Genomic DNA, 21,566 nt, shown 5'->3' with positions numbered 1-21,566 from the left:
ATGGTTTGCCTTGGAAATGAACAGAGATCATTCTGTCATTTTTGAAACTGCATCCAGATACTGCATTTCAGACTCTTTTTTTGACTATGAAGGCTTCTCTATTTCTCCTAAGGGATTCTTGCCCACAGTAGTAGATATAATGGTCATCTGAATTAAATTTGCTTATTCCCTCCATTTTAGTTCACTGATTCCTAAAATGTCGATATTCACTCTTGCCATCTCCTGTTTGACCACTTCCAATTTACCTTGGTTCATAGACCTAACATTCCAGGTTCTTTATAGCATCAGACTATTTTCATCACCCATCACATCCACAACTCTGCACTGTTTTCAATTTGGCTCTGTCTCTTCATTCTTTCTGGAGTTACTTTTCTACTCTACTCCAGTACCATATGGGGCACCTACCGACCTGGGGAGTTCATCTTTCAATGTCCTATCTTTTTGCTTTTTCATACTGTTCATGGGATTCTCAAGTCAAGAATACTGAAGTGGTTTGCCATTCCCTTCTCCAGTGGACCACATTTTGTCAGAACTCTCCACCATGACCCATCTGTCTTGGGTAGCCCTACACAGCATGACTCATAGTTTTATTGAGTTAGACTAAACTGTGGTCCATGTGATCAGTTTGATTTGTTTTCTGTGACTGTCATTTTCATTCTGTCTGTCCTCTGAGGGATACAGATAAGAGGCTTATGGAAGCTTTCTGATGGGAGAGACTGACTGTGGGGAAATCTGGGTCTTGTTCTGATGGGCGGGGCCATGCTCAGTAAATCCTTAATCCAATTTTCTGTTGATGGACTGGGCTGTGTTTCTTCTCTGTTGTTTGACCTGAGACCAAACTATGGTGGAGGCAAAATCATGGTGACCTCCTTCAAAAGGTCTTGCGCATGCACTGTTGTATTCAGTGCCTCTGACCCTGCAGCAGGCCAGTGTCTACCCACACCTCCACCAGAGACTCCTGGACACTCACGGGCAAGTCTAGGTCAGTCTCTTGTGGGGTCAGTGCTCCTTTCTCCTGGGTCCTGGTGCACACAAGGTTTGGTTTGTCCCCTCCAAGAGTCTGTTTCCCCAGTCCTATGTAAGTTCTGTAATCAAAACCCACTGGCCTCCAAAGTCAAATTGCTTGGGGGTTCTCAGCCCCTTTGCCAGATCCCCAGGTTGGGAAATCTGTTGTGGGTCCTAGAACTTTCTTAACAGTGTGAGAATTTATTCTGTATAACTGTTCTGCACTATGTGGGTCATCCGCTCAGCAACTCTATGGTGGGGTTACTTGCAACCTCCTCCAAGAGGGCTTATGCCACATGCCGTGTGACCCAGGTCTGCTGCACCCAGAGCCCCTGCCCCTGTGGCCAGCCACTGCTGACCCATACCTCTGCAAGAGATACTCAAACACTCAAAGGCAGGTCTGGCTCAGTCTCTGTGGGGTCTCTGGGTCCTGGGCACACAAGATTCTGTTTGAGCCCTCCAAGCGTCTCTGGCGAGTATGGGATTTGATTCTAAACGCAATTACACCCCTCCTACCATCTTGCTGGGGCTTCTTCTTTGCCCTTGGACGTGGGGTATCTTTTTTTGGTGGGACCCAACATTCTGCTGTGGATGGTTGTTCAGCAGTGAGTTATAATTTTGAAGTTCTCACAGGAAAAGATGAGTGCATGTCCTTCTACTCTGCCATCTTGTGGGTCACAGTGGTCCCATCAAGGGCTCAGAATAAGCCCCTGGGTGTGGAACAGCTGTCTTTGGTTCCAGCACACAGCTGACTAGATAGGGGCAGAAGGCTTTTAAGGCCATTCATGTATGACTTAAATCAAATCCCTTATGATTATACAGTAGAAGTGACACATAGATTCAAGGGATTAGATCTGATAGACAGAGTGCCTGAAGAACTATGGAGGAAGGTTAGTAACATTGTACAAGAAGTGGTGACCAAAAACATGCCCCAAGAAAAGAAATGCAAAAGGCAAAATGGTTGTCTGAGGAGGCCTTACAAACAGCTGAGAAAAGAAGAGATGCAAAAGGCAAAGGAGAAAGGGAAAGACATACCCATCTGAATGCAGAGTCCCAAAGAATAGCAAGGAGAGATAAGAAAGCCTTCCTCAGTGATCAATACAAAAAAAAAGGGGGGGGGGGGAAAATAGAATGGGAAAGACTAGAGATATCGCCAAGAAAATTAGAGATATCAAGGGAACATTTCATGCAAATATGGGTACAATAAAGGACAGAAAGGGTATGAACCTAACAGAAGCAAAAGAGATTAAGAATAGGTGGCAAGAATACACAGAAGAATTGTACAGAAAAGGTCTTAATGACTCAGATAACCACAATGGTGTGATCACTCACCTAAAGCCAGGTATCCTGGAGTGTGAAGTCAAGTGGGCCTTGGGAAGCATTACTATGACCAAAGCTAGTGGAGGTGGTGGAACTCCAACTGAGCCATTTCAAATCCTGAAAGATGATTCTGTGAAAGTACTGCACTCAATATGCCAGCAAATTTGGAAAACTCAGCAGTGTCCACAGGACTGGAAAAGGTCAGTTTTCAGTCCAATCCCAAAGAAGGGCAATGTTAAAGAATGCTTAAACTACCACACAATTACATCCGTTTCACATGCTCTCAAGGTAATGCTGAAAATCCTTCAAGCTAGGCTTCAACAGTACATGAACTGAGAACTTACAGATGTACAAGCTGGATTTAGAAAAGGCAAGGGAACCAGAGAGCAAATTGCCAATATGTGTTGGATCATAGGAAAAACAAGGTAATTCCAGAAAAACATCTATTTATTCTTCGTTGACTATGCTAAAGCCTTTGACTATGTGGATCACAACAATCTGTGGAAAATTCTTAAAGAGATGGGAATACCAGACCACCTGACCTGCCTCCTGAGAAATCTGTATGCAGGTCAAGAAGTAACAGAACTGGACATGAAACAACAGACTGGTTCCAAATTGGGAAAGGAGTACATCAAGACTGTATACTGTCACCCTGCTTATTTAACTTACATGCAGAGTACATCATGAGAAATGCTGGGCTGGATGATGCTCAAGCTGGAATCAAGACTGCTGGGAGAAATATCAATAACCTTGGATATGCAGATGACAACACTCTAATGGCAGAAAGCAAAGAACTAAAGAGCCTCTTGATTAACATGAAAGAGGAGAGTGAAAAGTCTGGCTTAAAACTCAACATTCAAAAATCTAAGATCATGGTATCCGGTCCCATCACTTCAGGGCAAATTGACAGGGTAAAAATGGAAACAGTCATAGATTTTATTTCTTGGGCTCCAAAATCGCTGCAGACGGTGGCTGCAGCCGTGAAATTCAGACACTTGCTCCTTGGAAGAAAAGCTTTGACCAACCGAGACACCATATTGAAAAGCAGAGACATCACTTTGCTGACAAAGATTCATAGAGTCAAAGCTATGGTTTATCCCATAGTCAAGTATGGATGTGAGAGTAGGACCATAAAGAAGGCTGAGCACCAAAGAATATATGCTTTCAAACTGTGGTGTTGTAGAAGACTCTTGAGGGTCCCTTGGACAGCAGGGTGATCAAACCAGACAATCCTAAAGGAAATCAACCCTGAATAATCAATTGGAAGTACTGATGCTGAAGCTCCAATGCTTTGGCCACCTGATGAGAATAGACCACTCAGTGGAAAGGACCCTGATGCTGGGAAAGATTGAAGGCAGGAGAAGAGGAAGACAGAGGATGAGATGCTCGGATAGCACCAGCGATTCAATGGACATGAGTTTGAGCATACTCTAGGAGATGGTGAAGGACAGGGAAGCCTGGCATGCTGTAGTCTATTGGGTCCTACAGAGTAGGTCACTACTCAGCGACTAAACCATAACAACAAAGTTCTGACATGCCTGCCAGAATGTGCATATGCAGGCTTCCCCCAAAATTCAACACCCCCTCACTCTCCCTCATGCCCTTGCTGGTCATTCTTCATAACACATTCCTTGAAGCACGCCCCGAGTCCCCGAAGTACTCATTTAACTAAGCGCAAAGCAGTGGTTCATGCAAATAAGCGCACGAACGTGTGCACCCAGGCTACATTCACTTCAAATGTAAATACGGGCTCTTCCTGCCTCTTCTATGCCGAGGTCACACACGGTGCACTGGAAACTGCACCAGGGGAGTAGAGAGGGCAGAGTGCAAGACTTGAGGCAGGCGAGGCTAGCCTGCCAGTGGGTCAGGAGCTCAGCCTCGAGGAGCGCAGGGCGCTCACCAGCCGGAAGCCACGCCAGGAGGAGGGTCGGGAGCTGGCGCGGACGCCGTCCCCCGGCGCCGCCGAGGCCCGCTGACATCAGCCGCGCTCCTCCCCTCGCCTCCCAACACTCTCAGCTCCCGGCCGGACCCTCCCTCCTCCCACCACGTGTCCTCTCCCCTCCCTCCCGAGGGGCCGCGCGCACGGGAAGCCAGCGAGACGGGAAGGATGGCGCTGTGACAGCCGGGACGCAGCCCTCGGCGTCTGCACCGCGGCCCCGGCCCGCGCCCTGGCGCTCGGCCCGGCGGTGAGTGCGCACGGGCGGGCGGGGCGGGGGCAGCGCGGCCCCTCCCTCGGGCCCCGGGCCGCTGGGCCGCGGCGGGGGCGGGGGCGCCGACGCTGCAGCTGCTACCACCGCCGCCGCCGCCTTTGTTGCGGGCCCGCCGGGGGAGGCAGGCGGCGCCGGCCCCGGCCGCTCGGCAGGTGCGCTGGGGCCGGGAGCGGGCCAGGCGGGGAGGCGGGCCGGGCCGGGCGCGGGCAGGCAGGCGGCGGAGCGCTCCCGGCGCGGGGCCGCGGAGAAAGGGAAATGGGACAAGATGGCTGGAGAAACCCTAGCGCGCCCCGGGGGCGCGGCAGCGGCGGCGGGCGGGGCGCCGAGCGGGTGGGCGGCGGCGGCGGGGACCTCTTGAACCGCACCTTTGCGGTGGGGCGGCGCCTCCACCTCCCGGGAGCCGGCCGGGGAGGCCTTGGCCAAGTTCTGGCCGCAGCTCCAGGGATCTGAAGCCTGTTTCACCCGCCCCAGACGTATCTTGCTGCGTTTGCCCGTCCTTTTTGAAAATACCGAAGAAGCGGACTTTGAACTCCGGAAGGATCTTTTCTTTGGAAGCCTGGGAGGATGAGGCCCACAAGATGCACACTCACTCCACACCTAGGAATTGCCCGCGCCCCTAGAGGGCAGGAGCCTTTGTACTGGCCCAGGAGCTGGGCGAAAGAGAATTTGCAGAAGAGAGAATCTGCGGTCCAGAGGCAAAGAGTTTTACCGGTGGGGTGGGCCCCAGACCCTAGTGATTTCTGCATCTTCTTGGGTATCCAAGCATTACTCTTCACTAAGGGTCCTGGGCTTGGAAAGTCACTTAAGGCAGAATGACTCTATTTTCTGACCTGGCTCATGGACAAAACCTTTGACTCTGGAAAATCCAGGTCTTCTGGACCAACCAACCTCCTGACACTGAACTGGCCCTGTAGGAACAACCCAGTTGAGCGAGTGCACTATGAGTTCAAATGCCTTCATTGACAGGAAGCCAACACACCTGCTGCTGATTCCATGTTTGGGTGGCACTGGCTGTGAGAAAGTTCTTCCTTTTGATGCATTCTTAAAACTTCCTGGAATGTTTACCCACCAACCTGTTATGCCCTTAAGTCTCTACAGAACCAGTCTGGTCTCTCTTCCAGTTTTTTTTTTAAATATTTGAAGACAGCCAGGTATGCTGACTGCCTGCAACCCTCTTCTTTTCAGAGCTAAATGTCACCTTCCAGCTTCCTGGTGCTTTCCTTGAAGCCCTTCCTCCCCAGACCTGGCTCTTCCCTTGCTCTTGTTCCCCTGAACTGTCCTGGAGCTAAAAAGGTTTGTGTAACCTGAGCTGCCCCCTTCACAGGCTTTGAAGAGTTCACACTAGCACCTGATTTTTCTGAACTGAATCTTGCTTGCAGAGATGGCATCCACAGCCTGCCCTCTCAATTTGACCCTGAAAGAAGAGGAAGAAGAAGAAGAGATTCAGAGCCGGGAACTGGAGGATGGTCCCACAGATATGCAAAAAGTCCGAATCTGCTCAGAGGGTGGATGGGTAAGTAAGAAGGTGTGGGGTCTCACACAGCTGTGAGGGGCAGGCCTAGGAGCCAGGTTTGTAATAAGTCTCTTCCTCAGGCAGCCACAGGAAGTAAAAATAGCCTAGCTTAGCCCAGTCCGGTGTTTTTGCATTCCTGAGAAAACAGTTCTGTGGCTTTAAAAGGCACAGCGAAGGATGGAGAAGCTGGTTATGGGAACAGTCTCTTTAGGCACATAACGTATCACCATCAGGACTGGAAGTCCACAGGGCCACGACTATGTCTCTCTCCTGTACCCATGGATTCCCTATATCCTGCTCAATGCCAGGCACCTTGTAGATATCAACTAAATGTCTGCTGACCCACGTGTAAAAGAAAAATGATTCTGGCACTTGTTTAGATAATAAGGAATATACTAAGGAATATATTAATATTCAGAACTGCTGAGATAGGCTTCAAGACTGTCACAATAGGAGAGCGAAGAGAACAGGAGAGAGTTCAACAGTAAAGACAAGTGGGGATTTACAGCCAGGGAACAGGGCATAGGGCTCAGCGAATGGAAAATTACTAAGAGGAGTCATCAACAGTAGGGGATTCTTTCTAAACTGCCTTAGTGGAATTCTTGCTAAAACTGGGCTGTGCAGGCTGTGGACCATAGCAGGTGTGTATGTGTCCCGGGTAGAGGCCTAGTGGAGAAGAGGGCTCAGAGGAGCCTGACCAAGTTTGGGGTGAGGACAAAGTCTTTGTCACCTACTGCTGATTGAAGGGGACCACTTAAACCATTTAAGTCTTGGGCACTGAGCTGATGTGAGGAGAGCTTTATGGGATGAGGCCAGTTGGTTCTGTGTGAACACCTCTTACAGTAGTTGACACAGGAGAGAACTGCATTTCCAGCTGGCCCTGGGTGGAGGGATTGGGATAGTAGGCAGCAGTGAGCAGGGAGCATATCCAAACATTGTAGTGTGATAGAATTAAAATGTAAAGTATAAATGCAACAGAGATTTATAGTTACAGTTGTGTACATTACTTACAGTACTTACTGGACTTCATGATAACTCAGCATGCATGGTAAACATTTTAAATAAGCACCAAATGACATTCCTTTTCTCTGCTTAGTTTTCCACTGTGTATGAACGTCCTCAGTATACATAGTATGCTTTTTTCCAATGAGAGATATGTATTCAGAGAATCATGGTCTTTGCAAACTATCTCGTCCTACTCCCCTCCCACTGCATAAAGTGCTGCAGGGTTATCTGCTTTACCCCTGGGATACACATGTATACTGACTGCTGTTCTTAAAAACGCCTCTTGAGCTGGAACCTTAAAAGTAGTGCATTTTGTTGTATGTATGTTATACTCCATTTGAAAAAAAAAAACAAAACAATACGACTCCGGGCTGTGGGTTTACCAGTCTAGCTGTTGAAACTGGACTGCTTCTGTCTCTTCAGACCATGCTGCTGTCCTCCTCAGTTCTAATCCCTGCAGCTGGGGAGATTTTAGAGCGCAGGAGTCATCCCATCTAGCCCTGAGCAAGAACTCAATGCTTTGAGGCTATACTGGGCAGCCAAGAACATTTCGACAGAATGGAGAAGCATGCAAAACAGGTGTAGTAGAAGCAAACATTAGAGTCTGTTGGGACAACACAGAGAGGAGCAAGGTGAAGCCCATGCTTGGCTGGGAAAGGAAGCAACCAGTGGAGCTGGAGGAGGGGGAGTGGCATGTGTGGCATCCAAGCAATCTGCCATCCGTCTGCAGCTACTCAGCACAGTGCTGGGTGTTACTAAGACAGGATCCTTAGTCTCGTGGAATTATTAATGCTTGTTTTATGAGGAAGACAGGAAAGTAAATCTGATTAATTGCACAGTATTTGGAATTCTGTGGTGGATGTCAGGTCTGGACAGTCTCTTCTACAGGCCGGAGAACTCCTGGAGAAAGCAGGCAAGGACCTGGTCTTGAGTAGTAGGTAGTTTTGCCCCCTCCCAGGTACATCTAGGTGAAGATATTTCTGGTTATCATGACTTGTGGTGGAACTTGGGAAGTGGGAGAGCCTATTGGCATCTCCTGGGCAGAGGCCCAGGATGCTGCTGTACATCTGCGATGCCCAGGACAGCCGCTGAAACAGAGAATGATCTGGCCAGAAGTGTCAGCAGTGCTGAGTGAAAAAAATCCTGCACCAGGGCATTAAACTAGGAGAAGAAAACAATCAAGTCTGTCTCTTACATATGTGTTTTGGCTGTAGGTTGTGTTGGGGTGATCAATAAAATCTTTCAATCTTAAGAACCATGCTATAAAGGTAATATTGCATGGGAGAATTGGAGTAGAAGTACAATTTCAGGTAAAGAAAAGGGAAGATGTACTGTGAACCAAGTCTTAGGCAGAGGTGGAACCAGCCAAGGGAAGGGAAGATCTTGCTATCTAGGAAGCCAGGAGCACAGGCACTGGAGAAGAAGTTTAGCGACAGCTCTTGCCGCTGGAGCCTGCAGCGTGTGTCAGGGAGTGGAGGAGACGGTTGAGAGAAGCAGGGCAGGCCCAGGCTCAAGCCAGCCACCCAGGGGTACATGCTGTGCCCTGGAGTCTGAGCTCTTTCCTAAGTAGCTCTGAGGAAGAAGTCCTTGGTTCATCTTTCTTAAGGGACCCTGGGGCTTGCTATTGCCACGAGGCAGGGGCCTAAGTGACCTGCTGAGAAAGCGTGGGCATGAGAGTCAGACTTGCTAACTCTGTGACCTTGGGCGAGATACTTATCAGCCGTTTGCTCACCCATAAAACTGGGGTAGTGATCCCCGTGTCCTTGTGTATCTAAAGGATTCAATAGGAGTACAAGAAGGAGTGCCCTACACAGTGCCTGGCATACAGCAGGCGCTGTATCTATGCACTGGTCCCAGGCCTCTGCCCCAAGAGCCCCACTGTCTGCTGAGTGGTCACACAGCGTCGTCAGCATGCCTGGGCAGCATGTAAGTACTCTCGGATGGTTCAATAAATGCTGGAAGGCCGGCTCTTGGGGCCGAGCGAGGCAGCGCACACAGGCTAAAGGAAGAACACCTATCTGATGAGTCCTTGACCTTCTGGGAAGGGAGAAGGGCAGGGATCGAGGGCCCCTACCCGTGAGGCCAAGCAAGGGTGGGTGTCGAGGGGTTGGACGCTGGCTGCCTGACTTCTGAGTTTGGCCCAGGGCTGGCCCTGTTTACCTTCTGCTGGGCTTGGCCAGATAAAAGGCCTCTGTAGAGAGAGGGGAGGCCTGCATAGCAGGGCCTGGCTGAAGGCTGGCTCAGTTCTCACAGAAGGTTGCTGTGAGGAGAATGGCTAAGCCACACGACATGTGCGCCTCTGACGCATCATGGGGCTCGTCTGAGGACCCTCTGCGGCTCAGTCGGAAATGGGAGGAGACGAATCCAGCCCCAGCCTCCGGGTGCCTTCACACCACTCCAGGTCTGCTGTATTTTACCAGACTGGGCACGTGTTACCTTCTGTGAGTGTCGATAGGGATCGCCCTTCTGAAATGACAGGCACAGCCAGCCCTGTGTCCTGTTTTATCAGCAGAGGGAAAGGGACTATAAATAGGTGTAGCCTAGATCTGAAATTTCCTAGGGAGAGAAAAGGCCAAAGGAGAGTTGTTCAAAAGCCTGGGAAGTGGGATGGGGTGGGATGGAAAATTCCTAGCTGCCTGGCTTTCCAGATTGATGAACTCTGAGCAGAGCCCAGAGACCAATCCGTTATACCTCCTGGTATTTTACTCTAGGCATTTTGTCCATTCTTACTCCAAAGAGTAGGCTCAGTTTTGTGACAGATAAATTTTAATGATTATTTGAAACTATTCCAGGTAGGACAAGAGAAGCGAAGTCCAGAGAGTATATACTTAAATCTTTGACTCAAAAACACACTTTCAAGGGATTACTTTCTACAGGAAGTGTCCTAGGCTTAGGGGAAGAAAACAAAATAAGCCCATGTTCTACCCTCAGTGAGCTGACACTCTAGTGGAAGAGTCAGACAGGAAAACTAAGAGGATCCTGCCGTGTGATAGGTGCCCCAGAGCCTTGAGCCCAGGGCTTTACAAGGGACACAGCCCAGGGTGAGGCCAGCTTGCCCAGAGAACAGGATATCTGGGCTGAATCTTGGAAGGTGGGTGGGTGTCAGCCAGGCCAAGAATGGGGAAGACTTCTGAAGCAGCATGTATGGAGACCTCCTGGTCTTTGGAGGGGTGGGGAATGGTTTGTTCAAGGAACTGCAGGAGCTAAGTTCCACTGAGTGTGTGGGGGTGGAAGTGAGACCATGCAAGTTGGGCACCAGGGAGGCCATTCTGCCCTGTGTAAGGGCCGGAGCCGTGAAGTCAGACATCCCAGGTCCCAGCCTCAACCCTACTGTTTATTGGCTATGTGATTTTAGACCAGAAACAAGGCTGCTCTGAGCCAGTTTCCTCCTGGATTAAATGGGGTTGCGGGTGTGGGGGTGGGGGGGGGGAGGATAAATGAAGCAGTTATAGGGCCTTTCTCAGGAAATTCTCCCTATGTGGAAGGGGCTGTGAGGTGTGGAGGGGTGGGGTGAGCTTTGTGGATAAGGCGGAAAGGCCAGGCGGTCTAAGTGACTGATGGCCAGACACCTGAAGAAGCTGCAGGCTGTGCAGACACTGAACTTTTCTAAGCTGATGCAAAACATCATCATGATCCCCCCAGGCCCTAGACTGCACCAGGGGAAATAGCTCTGAACGCAGCAGCCCAGTGATGCCTTACCACTGACTATGATGAGCTTTGGAATAGGATTTTTAATGACTGAAAGATGACACATAGTAAAAAGAAAGGAAAGAGCTGAACAAGAGGAGGTTGGTCTGGGTGGCTTGGCTGCATTCGGCCACGTGAGCACCCCTTCCCACTGGCCTGTAGTGTCGGGGAGGTACGGGAGAGGGGAGTGGAGCTGTGTCTTTAGGACTTTCTGCTGTGGGTCTAGGCATCAAAGCAAACCAGTTTGCTCTAGTATCTCATTACAAAAATTGAAGCTCTGATTAGCCCTTCTCTCTTCCTCCTCATCCTCTTGTGGATTGGAAAAGGCCTGATGAGGGCCCTTCTCTTACGGGCTCCTTGCTGAGAGGCTTTGGGTTCTGAGGCATACACTGGGGCAAGTGCTCTGGAAATGGATACTAGTGCCCAGGCAGCCCCCAGCACCCACATGGTCTGAGGCTCTGTGGCTGAGGGAGACAGCAGGGCTGTGTTGGCAGGGGAACTGTCTCAGGGTGTTCCTTCACGTGGTCGACTCTGGCTCTGGGTGGGGGCTGAGCTGTGATCAGCTCTCCCTGCTTCGTGTGAGGATCCAGTCTCTCGACCTGGTGATCCATGGTGGGGAGTTTTCATCTCAAGGTTCTGCTCTCCTTATCTGTGAATGAGAGTGTGGCAAGCACTCAGCAGGGCACAGAGGGCCTTGTTGACATCCAGATTTTGCTTCTTGGAGCCATGTGAGCACAGATGTGTCTCCGGGCCCAGGCCGGCCCTTGTGAGATAATGGTGTGTGAACTGTGTCTGCATGTGCTGACTAGTCATTGAGAAAAGCCTGTTCACTGTTGCAGGTGCCGGCCCTATTCGATGAGGTGGCCATATATTTTTCCGATGAGGAGTGGGAAGTTTTGACGGAGCAACAAAAGGCTCTCTACCGGGAGGTCATGAGGATGAATTATGAAACTGTCCTGTCTCTGGGTAAAACTTTGTTTTCCTTTGTCTCTTAGAAGCTCTGAGCCCAGAGAATTGTTTCCATGTCTCTCTTCTCAGGTGTATCCAACATACCTCTCTCCTGAACCTGGGCTCTGTCCCCTCAATGCCTGTGCCCATTTAATTTCCTGTTTTTGACTTGGGCAGGATATAAATATTGTGTCCTCCTACTCAGCAGCTCATGCCAGCTCTCAGAACCATCCTCATTCAACCCAGGCATACTCATCAAAAAAAGAAAAAATAAGACATAATCTAAGAAATGTCACCGTGGATCTGGGCCTGTACTTTATACATTCCTAGGAGAGAAGGCAGGCCTCGCTGTTATCCTGTCAGCCTCAGAAGCTTGGGGACATATCCCCGAAGAATCCTTGTTGCTTCCCTCCCAGCACTGATATTATTAGAATCTAACCATTTGGAGGGATTTTCCCACTTGGCTCATGCAGGTACTGGAATGCTCATTAGATCAGTGGCTGCATACACCCACTTCCCTGCTAAATGCAGTTCCTTTTTGTCATTGCTAGTACGGGCCCTCATTAGCAGAGATCCATAAATTCCCTTGGACAGACCTATTTCCCATCATATTTTTTCTTTAAGTATCCCTGAATCCTTCTCTACTGCCTTTCATAAATCTCCATACTGAGAAGACTGTAGTGGGGTGAGAGTGGAGGGGAGGTTTGCTTAAGTATTACAAAGTACTTATTTTGGCAATTCTCCAAGACAGTAACACAGCTGTTAACCTGTTTTATTTCCTGTAAACAGAATTCCCATTCCCTAAGCCTGACATGATCACTCGGTTGGAAAGGGAGGAGGAATCTCAGAATTCTGACGAATGGCAGCTCCAAGGAGGAACCTTTGCAGGTACTATGATTAACCCAATGCAGAAGGCATCCAATGGTAGAATTATGAAGATGGATTTTAAGTTTACATTAAGGTACATTCTGTGGGGTATTTAAGAGTAAGGCAAGGTTCTGAGGCAGAAAGACTATGGGCTTTGGAGTTTCAAAATCTCCTTGTTTTCCATGCTGTGTGACCTTAGGCAACTTCATCCATCTCTCTGATTGTCCATTTCTTCATCTGTCACCTGCAGGTTATAAATCTCAACATGCAACCTCATACGCAGGTGAATGAAATTGAAGTTTGTATTGGTCCAGTGCACATCTTGAGTGCCTTGGTAGCATACCACACGCTTCTGAAAGCTAAAGAAAACAGCGTGACAAAGCATGCATCCAGGGTTATTTACTTGACTTCCTGTCTGCTTCATCTTGGATAGAAAAAGCAATAGCAGCTATAGTGCACATTTGAGCAAATACGTCTAAAGAAGCACACAGTGTTGTACCAAGGAACATAGCTGGAGAGCAGGAGTTGGATAAATACAGCTTCCCAACAGCCAGAGCGATTTTATTTACCTTCTCTCTATAAGTAATAGTTTAAAATGCCGTATTTCATTGATTCTAAAAGATGTATTTCCCTCATCACTTTAACATCTCTGCAATTGAGAATGCTTCTTAAAACTGATGGGTCTTCCCTGGTGGCTCAGACAGTTAAGAATCTGCATGCAATACCGAAGACCCAGGTTCAATCCCTGGATGGGGAAGATTCCCTGGAAAAGGGAATGGCAACCCACTCCAGTATTCTTGCCTGGAGAATTCCGTGGACAGAGGAACCTGGGCTGCAGTCCATGGCATCGCAGAGTTGGACACAACTGAGTGACTAACACTTAAAACTGATGGCCTGTTAGTTTCACTAGTGGCTTTTTTTTTTTTCCCTTAATGGCATATAATGGTGCATCTTGCAATCGATGGGTTCTTAGTTTTGGTGAGATATGGTAATATCCCTGAGTAATACTCAATTTCTGTGACCACTTTCTAAATAGAAACATACAGTGAAACCCAGTTCTGACATGGGTTTGCAAAAACCATACTTCTGCCTTAAGGGATATGATTCGGTTCATGATGATACAAATTCTGTAATACTGTGTGTAGAATGGGTTGTATTTGGCTTCCCACCCAGCGTGACCCTCACAGTTAGCGCATTACTCAAGCATGGTGCCCGTGTTGTTTCCAGCCCTTGTCACTTCCTGGCTTTGCCACCTTGACGTGTTACCTAATTTTTCTACACTCATCTGCAAAGACAGAGTAAAGAAACAGTTACTGTGAGAATTAGATGTGGTAATCTACGGGAACTGGCAAAGGGGTGAGGACTTTGGAAGTATCGGTAATTAAAGTGACTGCGTCTAGTGAGCTTCAGATTGAGGTAGTCTCGGTATTTTGACCAAAAACAAATCAAGGAATGACCCCCAAATCGTTGTACCCATGGGCACTATCTTCACCCCTCCCTGTATGTCTTCCAGAAAAGGAAGAATCCGACCTGAAGCCTCCAGATTGGGCGGGCCCGATGAACGCAGCCGCGCAGTTTCCCCAGCCTCAGCACCTGGATGGCTTTGGCCTCCGTCTGCCTCGGGACATCACAGAGCTGCCTGAGTGGGGCGAGGGGTACCCCTTCTACATGGCCATGGGCTTCCCCGGGTACGACCTCTCGGCCGACGACCTGGCCGGGAAGTTCCAGTTCAGCCGGGGCATGCGCCGCAGTTACGACGCAGGTTTCAAGTTAATGGTGGTGGAGTACGCGGAGAGCACCAACAACTGCCAAGCGGCCAAGCAGTTTGGGGTGCTGGAGAAAAACGTCCGCGACTGGCGCAAAGTGAAGCCGCAGCTGCAGAACGCCCACGCCATGCGGCGTGCCTTCCGCGGCCCCAAGAACGGGCGCTTCGCCCTGGTGGACCAGCGCGTGGCCGAGTACGTGCGATACATGCAGGCCAAAGGGGACCCCATCACCAGGGAGGCCATGCAGCTGAAAGCTCTGGAGATCGCCCAGGAGATGAACATTCCAGAGAAAGGGTTCAAGGCTAGCTTGGGTTGGTGTCGAAGAATGATGCGGAGGTATGACTTGTCTCTGCGGCATAAGGTGCCCGTGCCCCAGCAGCTGCCCGAAGACCTGACCGAGAAGCTTGTTACCTACCAGCGGAGCGTCCTGGCTCTGCGCAGGGCACACGACTACCAGGTGGCTCAGATGGGAAATGCAGACGAGACGCCCATTTGCTTAGAGGTGCCCTCGAGGGTGACTGTAGACAACCAGGGGGAAAAGCCTGTCTTGGTCAAGACGCCAGGGAGGGAGAAACTGAAAATCACAGCCATGCTTGGTGTCTTGGCTGATGGGAGGAAGTTACCTCCATATATCATTCTGAGGGGCACGTACATCCCCCCCGGGAAGTTCCCAAGTGGCATGGAAATCCGCTGCCACCGGTACGGCTGGATGACGGAGGACCTGATGCAGGACTGGCTGGAGGTGGTGTGGAGGCGGAGGACGGGCGCGGTGCCCAAGCAGCGAGGGCTGCTGATCCTGAACGGCTTCCGGGGCCACGCCACCGACTCGGTGAAGAGCTCCATGGAGAGCATGAACACCGACATGGTCATCATCCCGGGAGGCTTGACCTCGCAGCTGCAGGTGTTGGATGTGGTGGTCTACAAACCGCTGAATGACAGTGTCCGGGCCCAGTATTCCAACTGGCTCCTGGCGGGCAACCTGGCGCTGAGCCCCACCGGGAACGCCAAGAAGCCGCCGCTGGGCCTTTTTCTGGAGTGGGTCATGGTGGCGTGGAACAGCATCTCGAGCGAGTCCATCGTCCAAGGGTTCAAGAAGTGCCACATCTCCAGCAATCTAGAGGATGAGGATGACGTGCTGTGGGAGATCGAGAGCGAGTTGCCGGGCGGAGGGGACCCGCCCAAGGAGTGTGACCCTGAGAGCCTGGCGGAGAGGCACTGAGGGAAAGCGAGGTAAGCAGCCGGAGGGGGCGCGGGGCGCCTTCCCGCGGGCCGTGTGGGGTTTTGCGAACACCCTTTCCTCTTGCCATTCTTTGTTTCTGAGAGCTCTTCGAACCCACAGTGCAATGCTGCAGGTAGCAGGCCATCAGCATTTCCTCCTTCATATGAAACTTTGGTTGCCTGGCTTATCTCATGGTATTTTGTATCATGCATGAAGTGAACAACGAGTGAGCTGCCTGAACATTTAATCTGAGTGCCATAATGCTGAAATGATTTAATCCTGAAGGAGCATAGTTTGACATGACTCCATTAACAAAAAGTTTTGTCTGCAAAACCAAAATTTTTCTTCCCCATATGAATCATGCTAAATATATAGAGCCAACGTGTGTACCTGATTCACTTGAAGCAACTGTGCTCACCTTGGCTAGCCTGTAGGGCTGGGATGTAAGGACGTGTGCACCTTCGAACTGTCTCTCCTGGGTCTCAAGTTTCCGTCCTGGGGTAGTCTGCAGTAGCCCAATGGGCAATGAAAGAAATAGCTTATGTTTGCTTTACCCTGGGACATCAAAAGTCTGTTTTAAAGCATCATCTTATTCTCATGACTACATTCACATGGAATAAACAATTAGGATAATTTCACAGACACCTGAAGGGTGATATTTTTAAACTGAAACTCTGTTCCAAAAAAGAAACCAGAATGCTTATCTAGGACTCCAGTAAGTGAAGTCTGAGGACAATAAGGCCTGGAATTTTCAGAGTTAATATAGAAGGGCCACAGCTTTAATAGGACGCTGGGAGTGGAGGACTACCCAACAAGTAGAGTGATTCTTCCCCCACACCCCTGAGAGAGGAAAGTGACCACCTACAGTGGGCAATGTACAGAGAACAAACATATTTCATTTTCCTTTCTTGTTCTTATTTCCCTAATTTGTTCATTTGTTCCTCTAGACAGTGTTTAATATGAAGAGAACACTCCTTTTAAAAAGGACTAAATGTATCTTGATAATTTTTTCTTTCCTGTAAGGTATAATTAGGTATTTCCATCCTACTTGCTTCTTTCTCTAAATGAAATGCTAAGAGAAATCTCCTGTCAGACACCCCCAATTCATGCTGCGTAAGTTGAAGAGTGATTTAAATCTCCTTCCCTGCCCCCAAATCAAGTGAAAGTCACTCGTGTCCAACTCTTTGCAGCAACCCCATGGACTATACAGTCCATGGAATTCTCCAGGCCAGAATACTGGAGTGGATAGCCTTTCCCTTCTCCAGAGGATCTTTCCAACCCAGGGATCGAACCCAGGTCTCCTGCACTGCAGGCAGATTCTTTACCAGCTGAGCCACAAGGGAAGCTCAAATCAAATTGTACTCCTAACATTAATCCCCAGTGTTATTCTGAGATCCCCAGAATTACAGAGCCAATTAGAAGTTCTTACAGTCAAAATCACCAAAATTGCTTTTCCCCCCTCATGTTCTCTAATCTTACTCTCCATGAATTCAGCCTCCCTTTATGAATTCAGCCTGTTAACCATTATACTGCATCCATTGAATATCAAACTTTGAGTTATAGTGAATTTTTACATTTACCTTCCTCCCCCACCCCATTGTTGTTGTTGTTCAGTCGCTAAGTTGTGTCTGACTTTTCGTGACCCCATGGACTGCAGCACTCCAGGTTCCCCTGTCCTCCACTTTTCTCCCAGAGTTTGCTCTGATTCATGTTCATTGAGTCGCTAATGCTACCCAACCATCTCATCCTCTGCTGCCCTCTTCTCCTTTTGCTTTCAATCTTTCCCAGCATCAGTCTTTTCCAATGAGTCAGTTCTTCGCCAAAGTGGTGGCCAAATCAGTTCTTCACCAATCAGGTGGCCAAAGTATTGGAGCTTCAGCTTCAGCAACAGTCCTTCCAATGAATATTCAGGGTTGATTTCCTTTAGGATTGGCTGGTTTGATCTCCTTGCAGTCCAAGTGACTCTCAAGAGTCTTCTCTAACACCACAGTTCAAAAGCATCAGTTCTTCGCTGCTCAGCCACCTTTGAATTGTGGTGCTGGAGAAGACTTTTGAGAGTCCCTTGGACTGCAGCTTCCTGGGTGGTGCAGTGGTAAAGAATCTGCCTGCCAATAGGAGACACAAGAGATGTAGATTCGATCCCTGGTCAGGAAGATCCCCTGGGGGAGGAAAATGGCAACCTACTCCAGTATTCTTGCCTGGAAAATTCCATGGACAGAGGAGCCTGGTGGGATCACAAAAAGTCAGGACACAACTGAGCACAATTATCATCATCTCACATCCATACATGACTACTGGAAAAATAATAGTTTTGACTATACAGACCTTTGTCGGCAAAGTGATGTCTCTGCTTTTCGATATGCTAAGTTTACCACAGCTTTCCTTCCAAGAAACAAGAGTCTTTTAATTTCATGCCTGCAGTCACTGTCTGCAGTGATTTTGGAGCCCATGAAAACTGGTCACTGTGTCTACTTTTTCCCTTTCTATCTGCCATGAAGTGATGAGACCAAATGCCATGATCCTAGTTCTTTTTAATGTTGAGTTTCAAGCCAGCTTTTTCCCTCTCCTCTTTCACTCTCATCAAGAGCCTCTTTAGTCCCTCTTCACTTTCTGCTATTAGTGGTTTTATCTGCATATATGAGATTGTTGATATTTCTCCTGGCAATCTTGATTCCAACTTGTGATTCATCCAGCCTGGCATTTCACATGATGCACTCTGCATATAAGTTAAATGTACAGCCTGGATGTACTCCTTTCCCAATTTGAAGCCAGTCAGGTATTGCATGACCAGTTCTAACTGTGGCTTCTTGCCTTGCATGCGGGTTTCTCAGTGGGCAGGTAAGGTAGTCTGGTATTCCCATCTCTCTTTAAGAATTCTCCAGTTTGTTGTGATCTACACGGTCAAAATCTTTAGCGTAGTCAATGGAGCAGAAGTAGATGTTTTTCTGGCACTCCCTTGCTTTCTCCGTGATCCATTAGATGTTAGCAATTTGATCTCTGGTTCCTCTGCCTCTTTGAAACCCAGCTTGTAAATCTGGAAGTTCTTGGTTCACGTACTGCTGAAGCCTAGCTTGAAGGATTTTAAGCAGATGACATTTTTGTGTATTTTTAATTTTCTAAGGTATATGCTACACATAGGACTGGATCAAAACCTGTCAAAAGGAAGAAAACAAGGCCGGGGCACAGCTGTGGACACAGGCTCTGCATTTACGTCCCATCAGGACCATGAGTCCTGGCTCATCCTGACAGCCACAGTTCTCTGTACAGTTGCCCTGGGTTTGAGCTGAGGAAATTACAGAAGTAGACAGGATTACCAGTGAACAAGACATTTGAGAGGAGACATACAGGCATAAAATGGCCTTTTCTCATCTGTTTGGAAATGTGACTAATGGAATAATTATGTTCATGAAGTTATACGGTGTCTAAAATCCAAAGTTTAACTCACACTTACGTTCTGTTTTCTAGCAAATAGAACTGTGTTTGGAACAGTTGGGGAGGAAAATGTTCAAGAAGATTCCTCGCAGCCTGAATGCACAGGGAGAAGCAGGAAAAAGCCGTGGTGCTTGAAATAACCCAGGTCTGGACAGCAGCCTGGGCATCCGGCCCTGGGATAGAGCCCAACCCCATCCCACACCATGAGGAGTCCGAAAAGTGGAGGACCCTTCACTGCATCAGAGACGTGATTAGAAAAGAAACTGCTTCTACTTCTTGTTTTAGAAATTACATTTATAGAACCTGTAAATAGGTGTGAACAAACGTATTTCCTAGAGAAGAGACCTTTGTTCAACACCAACAAGAAACTCATCATATGGGCCCAACTCCACTGGTATTCTTTCTTTGGAGAAAACCTCAAGTTAATGTTTTTCCTTCTGCCTCTAAAAATGCTTCCTCAGTAGAACCTGTCCCTACACAGGTCAAGACTGCAGAGAAGGCTTTGTAGAAATGGTCCTTTATGTACACCTGCTACTTACACATTTCCTTTTTTGGAAAAATGAGATGCTAATAATGACAAAATTCAGACATACTGGCCTAGTGCCAGCAGATGGCTTTTCTACAGACAAACTAGGTTAGTATGGAAGACACAGATTAAAATAAACTATGCTATTTATCTTCCCAATCTGGTTGGCAGCTAGACTTTTCTAGGGTCTCATTTAATGGCCCTGTTTTTTGTTATTATTATATTTAATGATAGGGTAGCATTTAGTACACAAGCTTTTCTGTTTCTCAGGCTGCCTGCAGAAGTCACCATAAATTATCTGCTGTCTACATGGTACAATGCTCATTGACTCACCTGATACTGTTTGGTTCATTCCTTTAATATTTTCATCACAAGGGTGGTAAGAGGGCTTGGGCCTTTAGCCACAGCTGTTTCAGGACTTCTAATCTTCTATCCCGCAGAAATAGGTGGGAGATCTTTGAAATTTTACACTATAGTAATTTGCATTCCCACATAAATTGAGTGTTATGAAAACATTCCATCAAAGCTACCTATGCTACAAAAAAAATATGCCAGAACCTCATAGACAAAGCCATTGCTAGAAACATCATTCCAATGTCAGATCTGGATAACAGGCTACCATAACCACTTTTCCTTCCTATAGACCCAGCTCATTTATATATTATAATATTCTTGGCATCCTGAAACACCTATTTCTACTCAGGTACTCATTCCTATTAGTGACCCACTTTCCTCATTTTTTAAAACCAGTTTTCCTCCAAGAGGGGAACTTTAACTTTTGGTGTCTGAATACTTTTCAAAGTTTGAATTGTTTCCTCATTTGCTTTTACCTGCACTGTATTCTTTATCATCTCAAATGGCATCTAAATCCAGCTACTTTTCATTCCATAAGTTTTCATTCCCTCCAATTCCACTTAATTTATCCTCCACTATCCTGGTTCCTGGCCCTTTCCTCTTTATGTCCTGTTTTGTTTTGGGAGCTTAAAGGATTTTGTAAGACCTGGTTTTTGGTTCCTGCATTGGAGCCATAGTTGTCTTGCAGAGAAGAGTAGAAAATGGGTTCAACTCCTGTTTCATCCCACCAACACCTCCTTGAGCCTCATCGTCAGCTGGTAGATGACGCCTTACAGGTTGCATAGCACTGGAATTTTTCCTAGAGTAATGGCTCTACTGTCAGGGTTTTCTGGGCTCATTCTTCCACTGACTTATGATCTATGCCTAACAGAGCCCCAGTACAACTATTTTGCAGAATGGCTATTACCCTAGAGTTACTATAGCACATATTGAGACATAGTTGTACTCCCCAGTAGATAGGAACTGACTCTAACAATAAACTTTGATAATAAAGACAATAGACTCTGGTGTTTTATTATCTGCTAGCATTTTAAAAAGTCACATTTCAAACTCTCATTTACAGTTTATTCTCACTCAGTTTGGTGGAGAAATATATTATACCCTTGAATAAAAAAGTCTGTTCATGGGATGACAATGTAATTACTGTTGGTGTCTTTAAAGGTAAACATGTGTGGTTTCCAACTGGCTTTTAAAGGTGGGGGAAAGGGCCCCAGCAAAAATACCTTTTTCCCTCAGTCATGTCTGGTGACTACTCTCAGGAATGGTATGTTACCAATCAATGAAGGAAATCCATAAAGGGATATTAAATTTAAAAGAATGGAAACATGCTAGCAGGTTGATGAATAGAAAACTTGGTCCTGTTTTGATAAATATTTTTTAAAATGAAAGTATGATGAATCCATATGCCTTTTCATATTGTGCTTTTAGTAACTACCATGCCAGTTGATTTGATTAAATATTAGTCTACACTCCAAGAATAATCTAGGCATTTTTCCTTTATTAAGCCATGAATATTGAATGCTGAACCAATCTGTTGACCATAGCATCTAAGTCTGACTCCCAAACCATTATTCAAACTGGAGGAATTTTTGGTTTAAGTCAAAGACATGATGAAACATAGGCATTTTTACATGGTGAAAGGGAGCAATCACTTAGAAGTCACTTCATGAAATCTGATCAGCAACATGCTAATCCCTTCAGGCAATGGGAGAAG

The 21,566-nt window shown here is 47.6% G+C and overlaps 1 protein-coding gene across 5 annotated transcripts; it reads left to right on the top strand.

Moving 5' to 3' along the window:
* The first annotated feature begins 4,355 nt into the window (after positions 1–4,355).
* POGK (pogo transposable element derived with KRAB domain) lies at positions 4,356–20,847 on the top strand. Of its 5 annotated transcripts, none has more exons than XM_043450356.1 (7): positions 4,356–4,511; positions 5,721–5,828; positions 5,915–6,048; positions 11,580–11,706; positions 12,478–12,576; positions 14,069–15,551; positions 19,006–20,847. In XM_043450356.1, the coding sequence occupies exons 3-6, from the start codon at positions 5,917–5,919 to the stop codon at positions 15,538–15,540; spliced, it is 1,830 nt and encodes a 609-aa protein (XP_043306291.1). In that variant the 5' UTR covers positions 4,356–4,511; positions 5,721–5,828; positions 5,915–5,916; the 3' UTR covers positions 15,541–15,551; positions 19,006–20,847. The 5 variants fall into 5 exon arrangements, with proteins under 5 accessions (XP_043306291.1, XP_043306271.1, XP_043306264.1 ...); XM_043450336.1 differs by having other exon boundaries at positions 4,357–4,511; positions 5,007–5,828; XM_043450329.1 differs by lacking the exon at positions 5,721–5,828 and having other exon boundaries at positions 4,357–4,687.
* Positions 20,848–21,566: the final 719 nt, after the last annotated feature.

This window comes from Cervus canadensis, chromosome 2, assembly GCF_019320065.1.
Source record: "Cervus canadensis isolate Bull #8, Minnesota chromosome 2, ASM1932006v1, whole genome shotgun sequence".
NCBI lineage: Eukaryota > Metazoa > Chordata > Mammalia > Artiodactyla > Cervidae > Cervus > Cervus canadensis.
The sequence above is the reverse complement of the archived record's forward strand: the minus strand, read 5'-3'. Positions and strand labels throughout refer to the sequence as shown.

Bases quoted from the DNA above. Each gene is read 5' to 3' on its own strand.
- POGK (XM_043450356.1), top strand. From the start codon at position 5,917: ATGGCATCCACAGCCTGCCCTCTCAATTTGACCCTGAAAGAAGAGGAA. The intron at 11,707-12,477 runs GTAAAACTTTGT...TCCTGTAAACAG, and splicing joins TGAAACTGTCCTGTCTCTGG to AATTCCCATTCCCTAAGCCT. The intron at 12,577-14,068 runs GTACTATGATTA...TATGTCTTCCAG, and splicing joins CCAAGGAGGAACCTTTGCAG to AAAAGGAAGAATCCGACCTG.